At 42.4% G+C, this 18,677-nt stretch overlaps 1 protein-coding gene across 1 annotated transcript in view; it reads left to right on the plus strand.

Moving 5' to 3' along the window:
• The window catches only part of LOC126547140 (uncharacterized), a 56,717-nt gene that overhangs the window by 17,601 nt on the left and 20,439 nt on the right, over window positions 1–18,677 (plus strand). Inside the window, exon 6 of the mRNA XM_050195017.3 lies at window positions 5,261–5,312. Coding sequence (XP_050050974.1) covers window positions 5,261–5,312 — 52 coding nt within the window. The remainder of the gene's footprint in view (window positions 1–5,260; window positions 5,313–18,677) is intronic.

The following is an 18,677-nucleotide window of genomic DNA, read 5'->3' on the forward strand; positions in this document are numbered from 1 at the left end:
TCAAAGTTTGATATAACGAAAGTTTATTGTATGTATGTATATATATATATATATATATATATATATATATATATATATATATATATATATATATATATATATATATATATATATAGAGAGAGAGAGAGAGGGGGGGAGAGAGTGTTCTGTTGTGAAGGCCAAAGCCCGGGCCGAAACGGAGGAAAATAAGCTTTTCGCAATTTCATGCATTTATTTATTTATTTATTTCAAATACTTTCCTGGCCCGAAAGCATTACAGAAAGGAGTGGTAAGTGAAACAAAAAACAGTACATAATTATACAATAATAGGTATTTAAAAAACGGCAGAAGATACAGCAGTCTTGAAGTTGTCAACGTCAGTAATGGCAGCGATGGAGGGAGGAAGGTCGTTCCATTCGGCGCTGGTCTTAGGAATAAAAGAACCATGACACATTTTTGTTCTAAAAAATGGAACACCAACTTTAAACATGCGATTGAAACGGGATGAAATGTATAAAGGGTGAGTAATAAGAGGGTCTTTTAATAGTAGGTTGTGGTGATACTGCCTGTGGAAAAGACACAGTCTAAAAGATTTGCGGCGCAATGAAAGGTCTGGTAAAGTAAGTGTGTTTTTCATGGAAGTAATGCTGGCGTAACGGGAATAGTTAGTATAAGATGAAACATGCTGTGCCTAGTGTGTTTATTAGTGTGATTCGATAGGGATCCCATACTGTGGATGCATATTTTAGCTTTGGTTGCACTAATGTTTTGTAGAGGGTAAGCTTTTTCGGCATAGACGCAGCAGAGAAATTTAGATGCAAATATCCAAGAACCCGGTTAGCGTTATTAGTGACGTGTTTGATGTGCGTATACCATGATAAGTTACGTGAAATATGAACACCTAGGTATTTGTACGTGTTGTCAGTGTTAGTGCGGCCCGATACATGCATTGTTTTACATTTATTAACGTTTAGTCGCATGAGCCATTTATCGCACCAGTTGGATATGCTTCTAAGATCGTATTGAAGCTTATCAGAATCAGTGTGGTTAGTTAGTTTGCGATCAATGACGCAGTCATCTGCGAAAAGCCTGATAGATGAATGGGAAATGCATTTAGGAAGGTCGTTTATGTAAATCAGGAAAGGCAGAGGTCCCAGTACCGATCCCTGTGGTACACCTGATGTTACGGAAGTGCGAGAGGATGAACATTCATTAGCCAAAACGTACTGAGTTCCTTTATTATTCCTTTTGTGTGCTTTTAAAACTGGATTATCTGAAGAAACATTCACTAGATATATGTATATACATATATGTAGAAAGCTGCTAAATCTAGCGACAGAATGTTAGAATGGTAATGCTGATTCCTGACCGGTAAATTGCAATACATATAGTCTACACTTGTCACAACAGATCCACATACAACAAACTTTCGGTTATAATAGACCATATTTCAACCTTAGTTTACCTATTTTATTAATGCAACAAAGTTCGCTTTTAATGGACCACGCTACAACGGATTATGGGCTACAGCGGATGAAATTAGCAGCAATTTTTGTCAAAATCAGGCTTATTAAACGGACTTTTGCTGTGTCGACACGGGCTGGCAACTGACTTGCGAGGGTCAGTCGACGATTGCGGCTCAATATCGTGCGCACGAGCGAAGGAGGAAAGTGGGGTGGAAGTGCGCTGTCTTTCACGCTGAAGCACGGGGCGGGGGAGAGGGGTGTTCTACTCTGGTGGCTGCTGTTAATGGCGCGGCCACGCGGGTACCGTATCTTGGAAAGCAATCTGCGATGTGGACAAAGTGTGCGTCTGTGCGGGCTTTATCTTCAAAGCGATCTGCATTGTGAACAAAGTGCGCCCAGTGCCGGTAGCTTTGTATGTGCTGTGCTTTCGACGTTTAGTTCGCGTTTAAGCGAGAGACAGCACGAAGGTCAATTCGCTCTCTGTTGCTGCCGCGCTCCCTCACTCCAACATTTTGACAGCGACTTTCCACGGTCATCGAGCGAGATGTGTTCATGTTTACCTGTGTGTGCGTGACACGGTGCTTGTTAATTTAGTTAGTTAGCCTATGTTTACAACCTTATATGGCTGATAAAACTACTATCCTTACTTCGCATAGCTGTCTACTAATTTGCTATCGCAATCGATGCTTTGCCTTTCAAGCGAAACTACGACTTTTTTCTTCGTTTGTTTTTTACTTTAGACGTTTGTCATTCACTCTTTGAAATAATGTTGTACCAAAGTTTTGGGAGTGGAGGCATTTCGGATATTGCAGACTTGGGATAAAACGGGCATTGTCTTATTATTAGGGTCCGTTGTAACAAGAGTCGATTGTATATTATATGTGTATGTATGAATGAGAAGTGGAACCGAGGGGCCCGGTCTTTTGCAAGTCACAACCACATGAAGCTAACAGACAGTGACAACCAGGAAAGCATATGGGGAATTGTGTATTTATTTCAAATGTAGAAACTATAAATAAAGGGAAATGAAAGTAAATGACAAGATAACTGGCCGCAGAGGAGAACCCACATCTTAATGCGAAGCTGGTCAAATGAATTTTAAATAACATAGGCATATTGGAACACTCTAATATTAGTTAACACAAAGTAAATCATTTACCTAGATGTTTCATGTTGGTCTAATGTCTATGCAGGTGATGGATAAGCAGTGAACTTAACAGCAGGGTATAAGAGCTTTTACTTTATTGACATATTTACATAATGGATGGTGACAGCTTAAATTATGTGTTTATCTTCCGATTGTAATTTTCAGAAGATCACAAATAATCTAGTTTTCCTTGCATGGTGAAGCACTTAATCTACATTATTCCTAAATGTTTCCAGCTCTTGATATCTGGGGCAGAGCTAAATTCTGCGGAATGCACTTGGCCGCACGTTGTTAGCACAGTGATGGCTATTACCAGAGTTTTATAGAGGCCAAATACTATACTTCCGCCCTTGATCTAAAGCTGCCATGAAGTTTTGATTGCTCTGAAAGCCGTGGGAAACTGAAGTGATTTGTTCAAATGCGTCTGAATGAGCTCAGCCGCTTAGATATCTTGGCTTTTCTATACAGTGGATCTATCTCATGCACCTGCTGTGTTCTAAATGGTAAGTTAATTGACTGCTATGCTCGTGAAACATCCACCAATCAAATGCATGTAGTGGCACCGCTGAAACTGCCGCGTTTGAATCTGTTCAAATTGTTTTTGTAAAGTATAAGAAGACATAAATTTTGTGAGCGCAATGTAAAGTCTTTGATAACCACTGTGCTGTGAAGCACAATCGCAATGTGAAGACTTTCGGTGTGAAGGCCACTGTTCCTTCATCATGCTCACGGAGCCTATGCGTTGTAAAGCAAGTTTCAGGCCGCTTACATGCAGCTTTTGAATAATAAACTGCATTTTATAAGGCCATTTTTAAAGCAACTTTCCTAACTTTGAAGTAGCTAAAATGTCACCAGCTATTCATTCAAGTCGCCAAAAAAAGTCGCCACTCGCGAAATAGAAAGTTTTGTCGCTAAACAGACAAGAAAGTTGCTAAACCTAGCAACAAAAATGCCAAAATGGCAACACTGATGACAGACCAGTAAATTACAAAAAGCAAAATATGAGCTTTCAAAGATGGTTATGTTATGCTGGATTGTCCCAACAAACACGGGATGATGCAAAAGGCAGAAAGTGACACTTGTTTTGCATCACCTGGTGACAGCCTTCTCTGCAATGCAAGCATGCAAGGTGTGTCCCGTAGGCGACTTGCAGCTCAAGGAACCATAACCCATAAGTGCATAGTGCGATAAGCTGACCGTCATCTGCCACAGCACGTGGCTGCGAAGCCTGAAAGACAATCCTAGCTACCCAAGCAGGGATTATGTAATAATAATAATAAAAAAGCATACTTATGTGGTTGCAGTTCTGAAAGAAAGCTTGGCCTCGGCCATTTAGTTTAATTTGCAAGTGTGCAGCCGACAGTCCTCATTTTATAAAGTGAGGGGGCAAATGACCTACATGAATAATTGGATTTTACTGTCTGTAAAAATTGCTTCTGATGGTAGGGGGGGGGGCAAAGTAAGTATGCTAAGTTCCCTACTGTAATTACTTAGTACAAAGTGAACGCCCCTATACACAGTGACCTAAGTTGACATCAGAGAGGTTCTTTGTGGAGTGGAATATACCCAGTGACCCAAGTCGCTGTGAAAGAGGCATGGCATATGAAGATCGCAGCTCTGTTAAAGAAGTGCTATCTTCTGCTGAAGATTCCGATCTTTGACTCTCTCTCAAGGCAATGCCCAAAGGTCATGAAAAGTGACAGTGATCTGCTGCACAAGTGGTAGTGATGACAGTGTAAATGTCTTGAGTATTCTGTCACTGTAGATGTGTTTGAGCTTAGCAAAACAACACCATAGCTTGTTTCTTACACAAGCACAGCGCTGAAGAAGTGTGCTTCAAGAGGTGCTTTACTTTTTTTTCATTCAAGGGCTTGCAGCAGCAGATGATTGTAGATTATTTTTAGAAATAACATTATGGAAATGTTTGGATGGCATTATGTTTTTTGTATTTGATCCTCCAGATAATCAGCCAATTCATACGAGCTCTCAAGTTGAATTTGTGACTTCATCTTACATTTTAACGTTGCCTAATACAGAAATGTGAATAGGAGCTTACTACATGCTACTGTTATAGTGCAAAACATGACTGTGCAAAATCTAATTATTACTTGAATATTATGGTACTTGTAGATATTTGATATTGATTCTTAACATAGTCAAGCAGAAGAGGAGCCTAACTTTTTGTAGCTTACAAGCACCAGAGGTATAATGAACAATTTGGTGTAAAGCAGTGAAACCTGACAACCTTGGCTATGTAGCCAGGTGATATATTTAAGCTTCACTTTATAGCGATACAAAACTTTGGGAACTAAATACTCATTTTCACTTCGTTGTCCATGTACATGTTTTATTGGATTGTACTGTTTGTAAGCATTGCTTAGTTGCAGTGGTAAATGCAAACGGTGGGTAGTGCACCGGCAACATCAGATGTGGCAAGTGTTCAAGCTGGCAAGTGTTCAAGCTGTAGTGATTTTGTGTTTCTCTTTCGTGAATATGATAAGTCTTAAAACATGCTACCATTATGTAATGTCTCCCCTGTTTCTTTTTGTCGTTAGATAATAAAGCAGTATTCCTTTATTGTTTGCAATATAAATTAAAAGGGCAGTATATTATGTTTAAAGAATGAGAAGTATTGCCTGACTAATGTTTGTTTGCTTCTTTTTTCTAGACTCCCTGCTCAAGTTAAGCAGGTTGCCATGACTCCTGAAAAGTTGAAAAATGTAAGTGCCATTTCTTCTGTACTGTGTTCTGCCAGCCAGAAGCCGTTACAGTGTGGACTTGTTAATGCAGCATCGTAAAACTTTAATAGCATAGCACAACATAGCATAAACAAGGATGCAGGCACACAAAAAGACAACCTGCCGTGGTGGCTTAGTGGCTGTTGTGTTGCGCTGCTAATCCGTGATAGAATGATTAAATCCATGATAGAAGGTGTAAGCGTGACTGGATGCTTACGTAGAAAGAAACAGACACACAGCGACAGCACTTTCTCCGTGTGTTTGTTTCTTTCTATGTCCGCATTATATCACTGTTAATTTAGTTAGTTAGGAATGTTTACAAGTTTATAAGGCCAATAAAACTATTGTCTTTACTTCATATAGCTATCACAATTGGTTCTGTGCCTTTCGGGCGAAACTGTTCGAAAACAGTTCAACTTATACAATAGACTTCCGCTAATTTAATTTTTTTGTTAATTTGGTCCCGGCCAAAGGCCCCAGATGACGCTCATGCATTGCAATGGGCCCCAGCTTTCGTTATTTAGATCCTAAAATTGGCCTTTGCCATTCGAACTTGACCAGCCAGCACGCACACACCTGACCCCTATGGTGAACCTAATAGAGACCCCTTTAGTGGCAGCGTCTGTCTCGGCGGAGCTTAGGGAACAGTGAATGCGTTGAGCACATGTCAAAATCTATCGTTGAAAACGGCCATTTTTGGCCTGCCCTAGAAAGATTTTCAAGTGCTAACCGTAGCTCACAATGTCCGATAACAGTACCCGATTCTAAAAAGCAAATTTTTTTATTTATTCTTTTCTTAAAAGAAAATTTGGCCATAAATTGCCTGCGTGGTGCAATCGGACACGATACTAAAACCGCCTTCGCGGCATTCTTATGTTTTGCCGCATAAAGTAGGAGACACATGGTACGATTTGGTGTCCGATCCGACGTGCGGCACTGCATGCTCCAGCATGCGGCATACGACGATCCAGGGCACACGGGACATGCATCCGAGCGAGCGAGGGGCACATAAGCTTTGCCCAGATTCAGTGCTCCAGCTTGCACGCTCGCAAGACTTCATATTCTCGTTGAGAAATACAAAATAAAGAGCTTTGCACAATGCTGCTTCGCTGTGAATACAATTAAGCCTTTGTGAGTCACAAAACACTTCACAACGGTGTGTTGTCCACTTACGGCTTCGCTGACAGCCAGCGATAAGGCCAGTAGGCCTAGCTTGGCAGATGCCGCGGCTGATGGCGCTTGCGGTCCAGTCCGAGCTTGTCGAAAAACGCTTATTTTTGCCAACATGACTAGTACTCTACACTTAGGTAGCCCATAATTAAATACAGTTGGTGTACTCGACGCCGTAGGTATGAAGGAAAATTGTGCTCGCCAAGCGAGCAGCCTTGTTCAGGTGTTCGGTGTGTGCTGTTTACTTGCGAAATGCCCTCATATTGTGGCTCCCGATCTCGCCAGTAACTTAGTACTACTAGGTAGTGTACTAGGCGCTGCTTTGCTGAACAGGCACACTTCGAGATACTTTTCTGAATTGGTAACAATTTTGTTTCAGAAAGAAATTGTAGCCAGCAAGAAAGAAAAGAAAGAAAAAAAGGGGAAGCTGACAGAAGGAAAAACCCGACTTTAAAAAATTGTGCAGCGAAGCTAACTTTAAGAAACCTGCCCTTATAGTGCAACACATATTAGACCCTTGCCCATTTTTGTGCTGTAGAAATCGGGTGCGCGTTAGATTTCTACTTTGTTCAGAAGCTTTATTGTCATTTCTACATTAGTTTTCTATATCGAACGCATACAAAGTGGGCATGCATTTGATTCGTGGGCATGTTAGAATTGGAAAAATTCTGTCAAATGGATCAGCGGTGTGTTTTGGCAGTTCTTCAGCATCTTGTTTAATTCAACCCGCCGTATTGCTTGATCTATTTCATCAGTCCCGTCAGGGTAGAGTTAATGGAAGTTTACTGTATGGTGAAATGTATTACAATCACTTGAACAGGCCTATGAAAACATACGAAATAAGATGCTGTTAAGAGGAATCTTTACCTTAGGAGCTCTAATATGAGTATACAAGGGAACAGAGAAATAATTTTGCTTGGAATCCACTGCGCTGAATTTAATGAGGCTTGTTGAATGTGAACTTAAAGGGTTCCGAACCACCCCTCGAGCTTGGTGAAAAAACACAGTCCAGGGATGGCATACTCTGCTGTAACACCTCGGCCATATTTCACAGTCGTGCGCAGCACGTGGAGCTTCCAAGCGGAGCATGAAGTCACTTTTTTCCCAATATTTTTTCAACCGAAGCCTTCTCCTCACCCGTTGCGAAGCTGCCGGCAGCTTGTTTATGTTGTCATATGCAAGATTCCCATAGACGGCTACTATTGGCCGATAGCTGACATAGATCAAGAAGGGTGTTTGGGTCAGTGCACTTGTTCCTACTGTTACTGCGTATATTTATTGATGCAGTTTACTAGACAGGCTGAAGTAAGCGAAAAGCTGCTTTTGGAATTTCAATACGAATTACATACTTTCGAAAGAAGATGACTATCGTCTGCTCATGCAAGGCTGCAGCTAACTGCGTAGGAATTAAGATTTGGCCACACTGCTTATTGATGTCGTAATCATCGAATCTTGCTAATTGTGATTAGTTTTGAACACTCAATTAGCCTCGAACCACGCAAAACAATTCTTTGATTACCGCTAGAAATGTGCTCATTTCTGGTGTTATTATGTTCTAACATTTTATTTCAGCACGTAGTAGTCGCAGCATATACTGCGATACATAAAATTATAGCCTGATCACTGGTGTTTTGAATGGATGTATAGCAGTAATAATTTCTCAGACAATTTTTGAGAATTCTTATGTGAAACTTCAAGGAAGCACTTCAAGGAACATGAATGTAATACGAAAGTAATAATCTGCCGTTTTTAGTATAAGTACTGGGAGTAAAAAAAATATACAAAATATGCATCTGGTTCCTAGTTTGCAACTTTTGAAAGTCAGATCGACTTCCCTGTAGTGGCGGTATTTTCATGTCAGATACAACTTCCTTATGACGAGGTTTAACTGTATGCTCATTTAATAATTGATTTCTGGGCATTGTGATGCACAAAAAATAAAGTGGTTTATTGTATGTTCAATACTACATCATTTTTCTTTGAATATGTCGCTTGTCATCCCTTGCACGTGTTCTATATCAGACTGATAATACTGTTTACAAAAATGTTTGTATACATTCACAATTTTACAGCGAAAGCTGTATGTGACTAACCTTCCGTAGTTTTTTCGGCGTCCGGCAACAGAAAAAATCATCATGTCGGCCGATCCTGCTGATAGTGCAGAAAGGGTCCAAGCTCAATGGAACATGCCCCTGTGAGCTCGAGAACTTGTAACGTGCCCTTGAACTATTCTTGTCACACGTGGGACCCAAAGAGGTCCCAGGCACATGGGTAAAAACAGTTGTTTTTGAAAAAATTTTTCGTACAAATTTTTCAAAAGGGACTTAAAAATTCTCGGCACCAACCGTGCAAATGCGCTAGTGCCACTGCTTGCGCATTCGTCGTCGTCGTCTTCCACAGCTGGCTCCGTTGTGCAAAAAACTTTCATCATCAGCAATGGCGTGAGTGTCGTCGTCTTCCATAGCTGGCTTCATTGCCACTCATCATTCCAGCATAGAATTTACTTCTCTTCCATCATTGTAATTGGGAGGCCGCGTCTACGGGGGTATGAGCCATTGATTAAGGGGGTGTGAGCCATTCAACAGCTGCATTATTGATGGAGCGGACACGTATAGTTCGTACACCCGAAGAACAACATGCGTACGAGGAGCGCCGGAGGGAACAGCAACGAGAATGTAAACGGCGCCGACGTGAAACGACCACCGACGAAGAGCGTTCCCATGATGCTGAGCGAAAACAACAATCATGAGCCCGGGCACCTCTGAATGAGCAACGACGCCAGACTCGCAACACAAAAATGACAACCATTCCACTCTGTGAAGATGGAATGGTTGTCCTTTTTTTTAATGCTTGCAGTATTATGTCGTTAAATTACAATTTACCATTTATGAAAGAAGAAAACCTTATAGTTTGGTTGTGACCGTCAAGATTTTTCTTTTACAAATACCTAAATCAGCGTGCTTGTACGTCTGAGGCTATTTTGTATGGTTTGGATTTTTTATACGGATTACTATAAAACAGTGCTACATTCGGGTGGAGGACAATTTTCCCTTTCATGAACCTTTCTCCACTTTGTAGGATTCTTCAGAACTGCTTTGCCATAAAAGCAAACACGAGAAACAGGGAGCTTAGAGATGGACCGCAGCACATGCTACACTCTAGATCTAGCAATATCACTGCCTGCTAAAATTCCTGCCTTTATGCATAACCATGCTGTGCCTGCATAACATGAAATTTCATTAATTTTCATCCATCTAAGAACATCAATTGCAGTCTCCCACATTTCAGGTAGTCCATTTCTGCCTCCTTCTGACATAACTAGCCAAACATTTCTACGAGTCGATAGCTCTGGTCAACATGCTGCCATGAGGCTAGATAAAGTGAACTACGCTGTCAATTTTTTTTTAATTTGTAAGAACCGGGACTAAACCAAAGAGAAATTGCAGCACGTTGATCCCGAACTGAACCGTTTTTTGGCGAGTCTGAGTCCGAGTGACTTCGGCTGAGTAGAATTTATGTAAGTCTAAGTCTGAGTGGGCCTGGCTGAGTAGAATACTAGTGAGTCTGAGTCCAAGTAAACCATAAGCAAATATATTTTGTTAGTAAGACTGAGTGAGCTCTGTTAATTTGGCCGACCTATGCTTTGCACTGCCACAACGGATTTTGTTTGTAAGAGTTTGGTGGAATCTGACATGGGGAAATGCACCCACTGTGCCGATTTGTCACATAGGTGTCCGAATGTGCATGCAAACTTCTACAAATAATAAAAAAATCTGAAAAGAGATAAAACAGATTTTGAAGTGGACATATAGTGCCATCTATGACATTTGTGAACTTCTCCAGCATATGTTGACTGCTGCGGCATCCACGAATAGATCTTTCAACCAACAATACCTCCCGCCTGGCAAATCACCAGCTTTAGCAGCCAGTGCATCAGTTTCTTTGCATGTACTGAACTCGCTTGATAACCTTTGATTGTAATATTATTTTTTCTTGGTATGTTTTCATAGGCCTGTGCATGTACTTGTTATGCTTTTGGCTGACTGTATAAGTAAGGAGTTTAACCTCTATAGGGGGACCTTTGACACAACTCTAGTTTTTTTTTGTTTGTCAGTCACATAGAGTTGCGTCAAACCGATTTTGAAGAAAGAATATTTTAAGGTGTTCATGAAATCCCTACTATGGCAGCTTTCAGCAAGTTACGTGAAATTGATAATTGGGCATCTTTTCTTGCAGGAAAGCAAACTCGAGAAAGCAAACTTGTATTACAAGGAAGGAAACCAAAACGCTAATGCATACGGCATGGCTAAGAAAGCTTAGCAAAAAAATTTTTTCCTCCCACACAGATGCATTATTCACTAACAAAGCCACTTTAAACAGCAAATTTAGGTTCACTTTAGCAATCTTCTTTAGCATCTTGCTTATACAGGACAGAGATTAGGGTCGTTTCAACTTGGCATCTTTTCTGTTTTCTCTGTCATTAGTGGTTCAAGATACAGTTGCACCCACTTATACCCAGTGAACCATTTATGACCAATAGATGTCGATAGAACATCATGTTTTAGACATTACACATATCCTATAGATATCTATATTTCTCCAAACAACATTACAAATATGTACTACGGATAATCTAAGTCCCATCTAGATCACGTTGCTGTAACGTTGAAAGGATGTCGCAGCTGGACATAAGTGACCTCTAATAGACGTTCCTTTTATGGATACAGGAGGTTCATAGAACATCTAATGGAGCTTTCCTGTTCACGCTATAATGAGCTGCATACCTGCAAGTGCCACAGCAGATGTACTATTGAATATAAATCAAATGCGAAGAGCAGAGCGTGTGGCCGACGCATAACTGAACACACATTGTGCGGCGTCGGCCAGCCATCGGTATACACATGCATGTGGGTTCGGCGTGGAATGCAGGACTGCCTGTCCTAGTGTGATTATGTAACCTGTATTTTGTTTGAAGCTTGTATTCTCACCCTGCCGTTGCAGTGCCATTCCTATCTGCGCAGGGGCGTAGCAGGGGCTTATGGGGCTTTAGCCCCCCCTGAAATTTTTTCGTGCTGTCCATGCACCGCTGGCCAAAGCAATCCCCGGCACCCGTAATCATGCTGGATTTTGTCTAGAATGTCTTTTTCACGCTTGAAAATACATTTCAGCATGAACATTGCGAAATCAGGCTGGATTCTGCGGCAACGCCCATGCACCGGGAGTCGTCTAATGCAAGGAGCCCCATCTGAGCACAAAGTTTCAAGGGCGTTTTGATGTTGAGCGGGCTCGTCGTGGCATCTCGCGGTGACTGCAGAATCTACGGATCGCATGGATTTTAATTTTGAAATTTTATGGGTATGAAGTTCTACAACTTTTGATGCGAAAGGTGCATTGACATTTCTAAAGTTGTGCTTTAGATTTTAAGTTCCGGAACTTTGTGGGTTTAATGTTGTTATAAACAGTTGATGCCAAAGGTGCATTGCATTTTTAGTCGTACATCAGCCCATACAATTAGACAAGCCAAATAAACACACTATTAGACAAGTTGACAAAGCACGCAGCGAGGTCTGATGAGACGAGGTGTTGTGGTTGTTCATTTTTGCCGTCATGTCACAGAAAAGAATATCAACATTTTTTTTTCACCTGCGCCAGGGCATTCATGTCAAAACACTAAAGCCAGCAAAGGTTCTGATTAATTTTTCTACTTTGACTTTAATTCGCGAGGACACGTTGAGCCTCTTCAATTTGGTTGTTCTCGCTACCCGCGGGCTGCCAGAGCCAGCCAGAGCGCATGCACTTTTCTCGTGTTGCCCCGACCACCGCTCGGCGCACTTCAGTGTGCGTTCATTTTTCTGTGGCTGAGTGGATTTTTGCCTGGAAGAGTTTTCGACGCTTTCTAGCTAGCAGACAAGAAAAAGAAACAATGGTCACGCGCCGCCATCACTGCGGGGCTTGACGGGGTGCAACGCGTTCGCTTGAGCGCAACCTCTCTGAAAAATTTTGTCTCGCCGAGGATACCGAGCAGTATACGTATGTTTCTCTGTGAACCAAGCGTGTCACGTTTTCTTCGATATTCCTTTGGTAGCCACATTAGGTGCCCAAAGTAGGCATTCAATTGTGGCCAACATGCTTTCCTTTGCGTTTATTTATTTCCGTGCCCCCGGCCCACAAAAGAAAGAAGTGACATTGTTGCGGCGCAGCGAATTGTCGCGTGGTGAAAGTTCTATTTTGTTACTTCTTTTGCGGCAAGTAATGGGCCACGGGATGCTTCAATTGCCAGATATTCTTATTATATTATTGCGGTAGCAATTATATGGACGCTCCAGGCGCTTTCCTGCCATCGCCCTCATGTTCTATATAAAGTCCAAGGGCGATAACATCGTGACTGCGCGCCACATTCTGTGTGTGCGAGTGAAAGCGCAAGGGCGGGGGGAGGGGGGTGTGGCTTGGGTGAGCCGACGATGGTGGCTCAGTCTGGTGTGCGCAAGGGAGAAAAGCGGGCAGGAAGTGCGCCACCTCCTGTCGTGCGTGATACATCAGGGGGAGTTGAGGGAGGCGGTGCTGTGATCTGTGAATCTGTGATTGCGCAACATGTTTATTTGCCTTGTTATACGCATTATATACAGTGACTTTTTCTTAGACACGTAGATTTATTGGAGACTTATAAGTATATCTAAATATCTTGTTGCGAGGTCTTGTGTATAAGTGCAGTGAACTTTGTTTCCAGTGCACTTTTTGCCCTTTATCAAGCTGTATCTTCGCATTTCTAATGTACGAGGGCGAGTCAGATGTAAGTGAGCCAAACCACCCCACGCAATAATGGTTCGGTTCATTATGTGCGAGGCATGCGTGTAGCACACAGGCATATCTCATTTCAAAAGGGACACACAGGTGTGAGGATAGATGTTCTTTAATGCTCTCATACACTGGGTTGAACATGGTTGTGTGGCATAATGGATGCACCAAGAGTTCAACGGCGTGGTGTCGTGAGGTTTTTGACAGCTGAAGGCGTTTCCAAAAAAAAAAAAATTCGTTGCCGCCTGGCTGCCGTGTACATTGAACATTGCATTTCATTGGCCACTATGAAGCGTTGGAGAAAACGGTTCAAAGAAGGACATGAAAGTTGCAAGGACGATCCCAGAGCGGGCCAAAACCACCATGCAATCACCCGCAACACAATTGCAAAGGTTGATGAGCTGATTAGACAAGCACAGAGGATAAGCATCGATGAACAGGCAGAGCGTGTGAACATGAATCAAGGTTCGGTTCACACCGTAATACATGAACATCTCGGTTATTGGCTCATGTGTGTTCAATGGATGCCCAAGATTTTGAACCACCGCCAGAAGATGAAGAAGTTCGGCGCTGCCTTGACTCATCTGACCCGGTATCATAATGATGATGACGACTTCTTGGCTGCGATTGCGACCGGGGACGAATCATGATGCCACAACTACAAGCTTGAAACACGACGGCAAAGCTTACAGTGGAACCATTCGAACTTACCACCCCCAAAGGAAGCAAAGGCCGTCATTACTGCTGGAAAGGTGTTGTTGACTTTTTTTCGATCGTCAGGGGCCATTACTGACAGAATTTGCTAAACCTGGAGAGACTATCAATTCTTTCCGATGTTGTAAAACGTCGGATCGGCTGTGTGTCGCAATCAAGAACAAACGACATGGAAAATTGACAAATGGGGTCATCTTACTCCACAATAATGCCCGTGCCCACATCGCTGATGTGGTTAACACAAAACTGGCAAAGTTCAAGTGGGAAACGCTACAACATCCACCATACAGCCCAGACCTGTCACCTTGCGACTTCCTCATTTTCGGGCAATTGAGAAAAACTGTTCAAGGGAACGAGATTCTTGTCGGATGGTGACATGAAAGAGTTAGTTATGGACTTTTTGAAGCAGCAACCCGAGGAGTTTGATGAGACAGGAATCACGTGACTCGTTAGTCAGTGGGACAAATCTCTAAATGCTCATGGAGACTACTTTTAAATAAAGTACCCCGTTTGTCATATATTTGCATTGGCTCACTTTAATTTGACCCACCCTCGTATATTTTGCAGAACTCCTGCTTTTTATGTGTGCTCTCTGTTGCGACTATAATTTCGGTGCAATTACAATACATGACCGGTGACAGCTGCTCCTGCGCAGTACACTGGAACAAATGACAGCGTCATTGAGATTTTTCCCTGGCCATTGCATATGTACAAAAATGTAAACAAAGTTCTTGTATGACAAAGTTTCATTAACATATTTGTCCTCAACTTGTTCATTTCATGGCCTTTACATTTTTCATCTCAGCGGCGTGCACTGCTTTGCTGGTTTCTAATTGATATAGTTCTAAAGTTCATGTGATATTTTATTTACTTATTAAATAGACAAAAAACATTGAAGCATTGATGTCACTTATTTCGAGCACAATTTTTTGAACATACGAGTAAATTATACCCGCCGTAGTTGCTCAGTGGCTATGGTGTTTGGCTACTGAGCATGAGGTCGCGGGATCGAATCCTGGTCACGGCGGCCGCATTTCGTTGGGGGCAAAATGCGAAAACACCCGTGTGCTTATATTTAGGTGCACGTCAAAGAACCCCAGGTGGTCAAAATTTCCGGAGTCCTCCACTACAGCGTGCCTCATCAGAAAGTGGTTTTGGCATGTAAAACCCCATAATTTAATTTTTTTAGTACATTATTTTATGAAAAAATGCATACTTTATTGTCTGGACAGTGCGTAGCGTTCAAGAATTTGTTTTCAGCATCTTTGGCAATGGCAGTGCAGTTATTATTCATGTATTTGATCCCTTGACAAATTCTATAAGGAGGAGGCCAAGCTGCAACATGAGCCCCCCTCGTACGAAATTTCTGGCTACGTCACTGTATCTGCGATGTTGTGGCACTGTTGTTGCTTCTCCAGTGCAATACATTTTTGGCGATATTCAAATTACGATTAGACACTGGCAGCTTTGATGGTGGTAACAAAAGCAAAGCAACGGACATTAGGAAAGTGGGTGCCAGCTATATCATGCTACAGATGCAGCGATGGTGCTAGCCATCATGAAAGTGTATACTGCCAGGCGGGAATGGCACAGCCGCGGAGAGATGAGAAAACAACTTTCGAACAAAATATGGGTGACTTTTATTGTAGTAGGGAAAGCAGCACTGCACTCTGCGCAAGAACCACATGCCCATACACGTGTACCACGACTGGCCGACGACATGCGCTGTACCTTTAGTTATGCTTCGGTCACACGCTCCCCTGTTCGCATTTCATTTGTCCTAAATGTTACATCTGCTGAGGCAAACTAATGCCACAGTTACCACCTTGTCGGCAAGTAGCTGGTGACCTTGCTTGAAATGCTTGGTCAACATGTAAACGTGTAAATGTCAAAATATAGATTGCAACACTCATGAGGTATCTTTCTTATTAGAGCGAAATCCTTAAATGGTTTATGGGTAGAAAAATCCGATGTCCTGCATTGTGGCAACAAAATTGGGGCTCGAACCCTCGACCTTTGGTGTTAAATAGGGTGAAGTGAATTAAGGCACAGTTAAGATAGAATTGATTAAGGCACTCTAATCCGCAACCATTGGTGGGAGTAGAAACATGACCTTTGGTGTTAATTAAGGCAAGATAATTAAAGTAATTAAACCAACATGGATATATGGGCAAACCGGTCATATCTCCAAGTTGGACTCTGATTGACATGGTGAAGGTCGAGAGTTGAACCCGCTACCTTTGGCATTAATGAAGCCAAGGTTAATTAAGGTAGAGTTAAATCATTAGAACCCTTGACATTTGGTGTTAATTAGGGGGAAGTTAAATCAGGCACAGTTAATCAAGGTCAAATTAAGACACTCAAACCCATGTCTTCTGGTGGGAGTCGAGCCCATGGCCTTTGGTGATAATTAGGGGAACTTTAATTAAGGTATTGGTAATTAATGTGCTGCTAATTTAGTAAGAGTTGATTGCGGCACTCAAACTCTCAAGCTTTGTTGGCAGAAAACGAGTAATAGGAAATGCATTTGAATTAGAATGACAAGCAATTTAATGAATGTCTTGCAAGCACCCATGCTTTCGCCTTCATCCTCTTTAGCATGCGCTAACGTGACTGTCAAGTTTTATATATAGTCCTAGCAATCATCGAAGTGTGAAAACTGGGCTCACAAAATCGTATATCTGTATTTTGATCATTATGAACTATTACAAATCCTGCTATGGCTACATGAAAAAAGTTAGTTCAGTAAGCACTAGGTAAAGCACACAAGTGAGACTCGCAATGTCATATTAACATTACTGTTTAATAATACAGTTGATAAAGCTTTATTGCAAGGGTGATTGGCACCCAGCCAGGCACATGTATGAAAATATTCATTGCTAGTTCTAGCTGTACGCGAATAGGTTAAATGTGGATATATAAAAAAGAAAACTACAACAAAGAACTTCAGTTAAAGATTCTTGAAAATTCAACTTAACTAAAACAAAAGTAATCAGAAAAAGGGTTAACACTCAGAAAATGACTAGCAGTCACAATGCCACAGTTATATTTAAAAAGATTCAAAGTGATTAGTATGAGGTAATATCACATACTGATGAATGATCAAAAGGGTATGGCCTGCATGCCAGCACCTGCTTCTGGGGCCACGAGGTTCAAGATAAAAAGTCAGTACTTTCTAGCTATTTTTTAAAATATTATTGCGATATTATCGAGTGATGCTCAAAAGACGGGCTGCCGTGAGAACGACGATGAAGTTGGTTGCTGCCTCTAGCGCGAGCGAGATGTGGCCTGGCTGTCTGGCTCCAGTATAAATAGCCTGTAAATAGCCTGTTTTGTCTGTGTCTTTTCACACGTAACAATATGTACTCAAAGAAAATCTGCACAAGCAGAATCCTGAGATGGAATATTCATCTTGATAGGCAACTTGTCCAGGCAGCTTCCCACACAACGAAAGTGCCAAGAACATAATGCTGCTGGAGACTTGGAGATAAGCATTACAAGTGAAAAATATCTCTTGACACTTGGAGGAGCGCTAGAAACCAAGCATACAAACATCTCTGAAAAATGAACTACTGAAATGTTGCCCTCAGGACGTTTCTATAAGCGCTTTGCAAGGCAAACAAATGTACCACAAATAGCAGTCGGAAGCACTGTTCTAAATTTCAGTACGCAACTGTACAGCTCTGCCTAGTATATACGTACTTTGACCATGGTCTACCGAACAAAAGTTGAAAAGACACACCAATGAAGCATGCTTCATGTTGCTCGCACGCGGTAACTTGCCCTACACTTGCCTCGAGGCTAGAGCGTACTAGAATAAGGGGCCTCTTCGATTTTCGTAGTTCTGGCAGCCCGCTGGCAGCCAGATGGCAGCCAGCTAGTTCCGGTTCTGATGGGAAGTCACGTGGGCTGGGATCACAAGACAACCCGAACCTGCCCGAAGTTGGCAAAATCGAACGCCGGTACAGCTGGCCGAATGTAAACATGCTACCAGCATGGCAGCGCCCGGCGAGGCCGGCGCGCGCTTGGCGTAGTAGGCCCATTTATGCGTTGCCAGCTTGAAAATATATAGTTGCATTCAGGAATACGATCACTTTCGCACGACTTCGGGCGACTCAGCGCAGGGCGCGTACTGGGCCAACCTCTCCTTGCGCAGCGCAACAGATGGCCTCCGACGCGGCGGATGACAAGATGCGAAATCGTGATTGTATACTCGAAAGCGATAGCTGGAGGATCCCTGTTCGCAGCGATCACGTCGACCACCGGCGACATTGATGAGTTGGCTCTGTGCCATCACAAGACATGAAAAAGCAGGTTATCGGGTACATCTCATACGCATAAAATTTCGCGCCGACCTGCTTGGGCTTTGATTTCAGAAAGTTTGTTGTGGCTGATGGTGCTTCCCATTTTGACCCTAAGGAGCTGGGGACGCGGCTGGCGCATGAAAATGCACGTCGCCTGTGACCGGCGAAACGTTTCACAGTGGTCGCAATCATGAGAGCAATAAGCCAATGTATGTGTGTCTAATGTACCGAGTGCAATCAGTGTATTCTTATATCAACGGCCTGCAGTCCGAACACATATCGGTTTCGAGCTGCCACCTAAGCATACGACGGAGAGACGGAGCGAACACGGGCTAGCTGCAAAGCCTTCGCTAACTGCAGAGAA

The sequence above is a fragment of the Dermacentor andersoni genome, chromosome 1 (genome assembly GCF_023375885.2).
Source record: "Dermacentor andersoni chromosome 1, qqDerAnde1_hic_scaffold, whole genome shotgun sequence".
NCBI lineage: Eukaryota > Metazoa > Arthropoda > Arachnida > Ixodida > Ixodidae > Dermacentor > Dermacentor andersoni.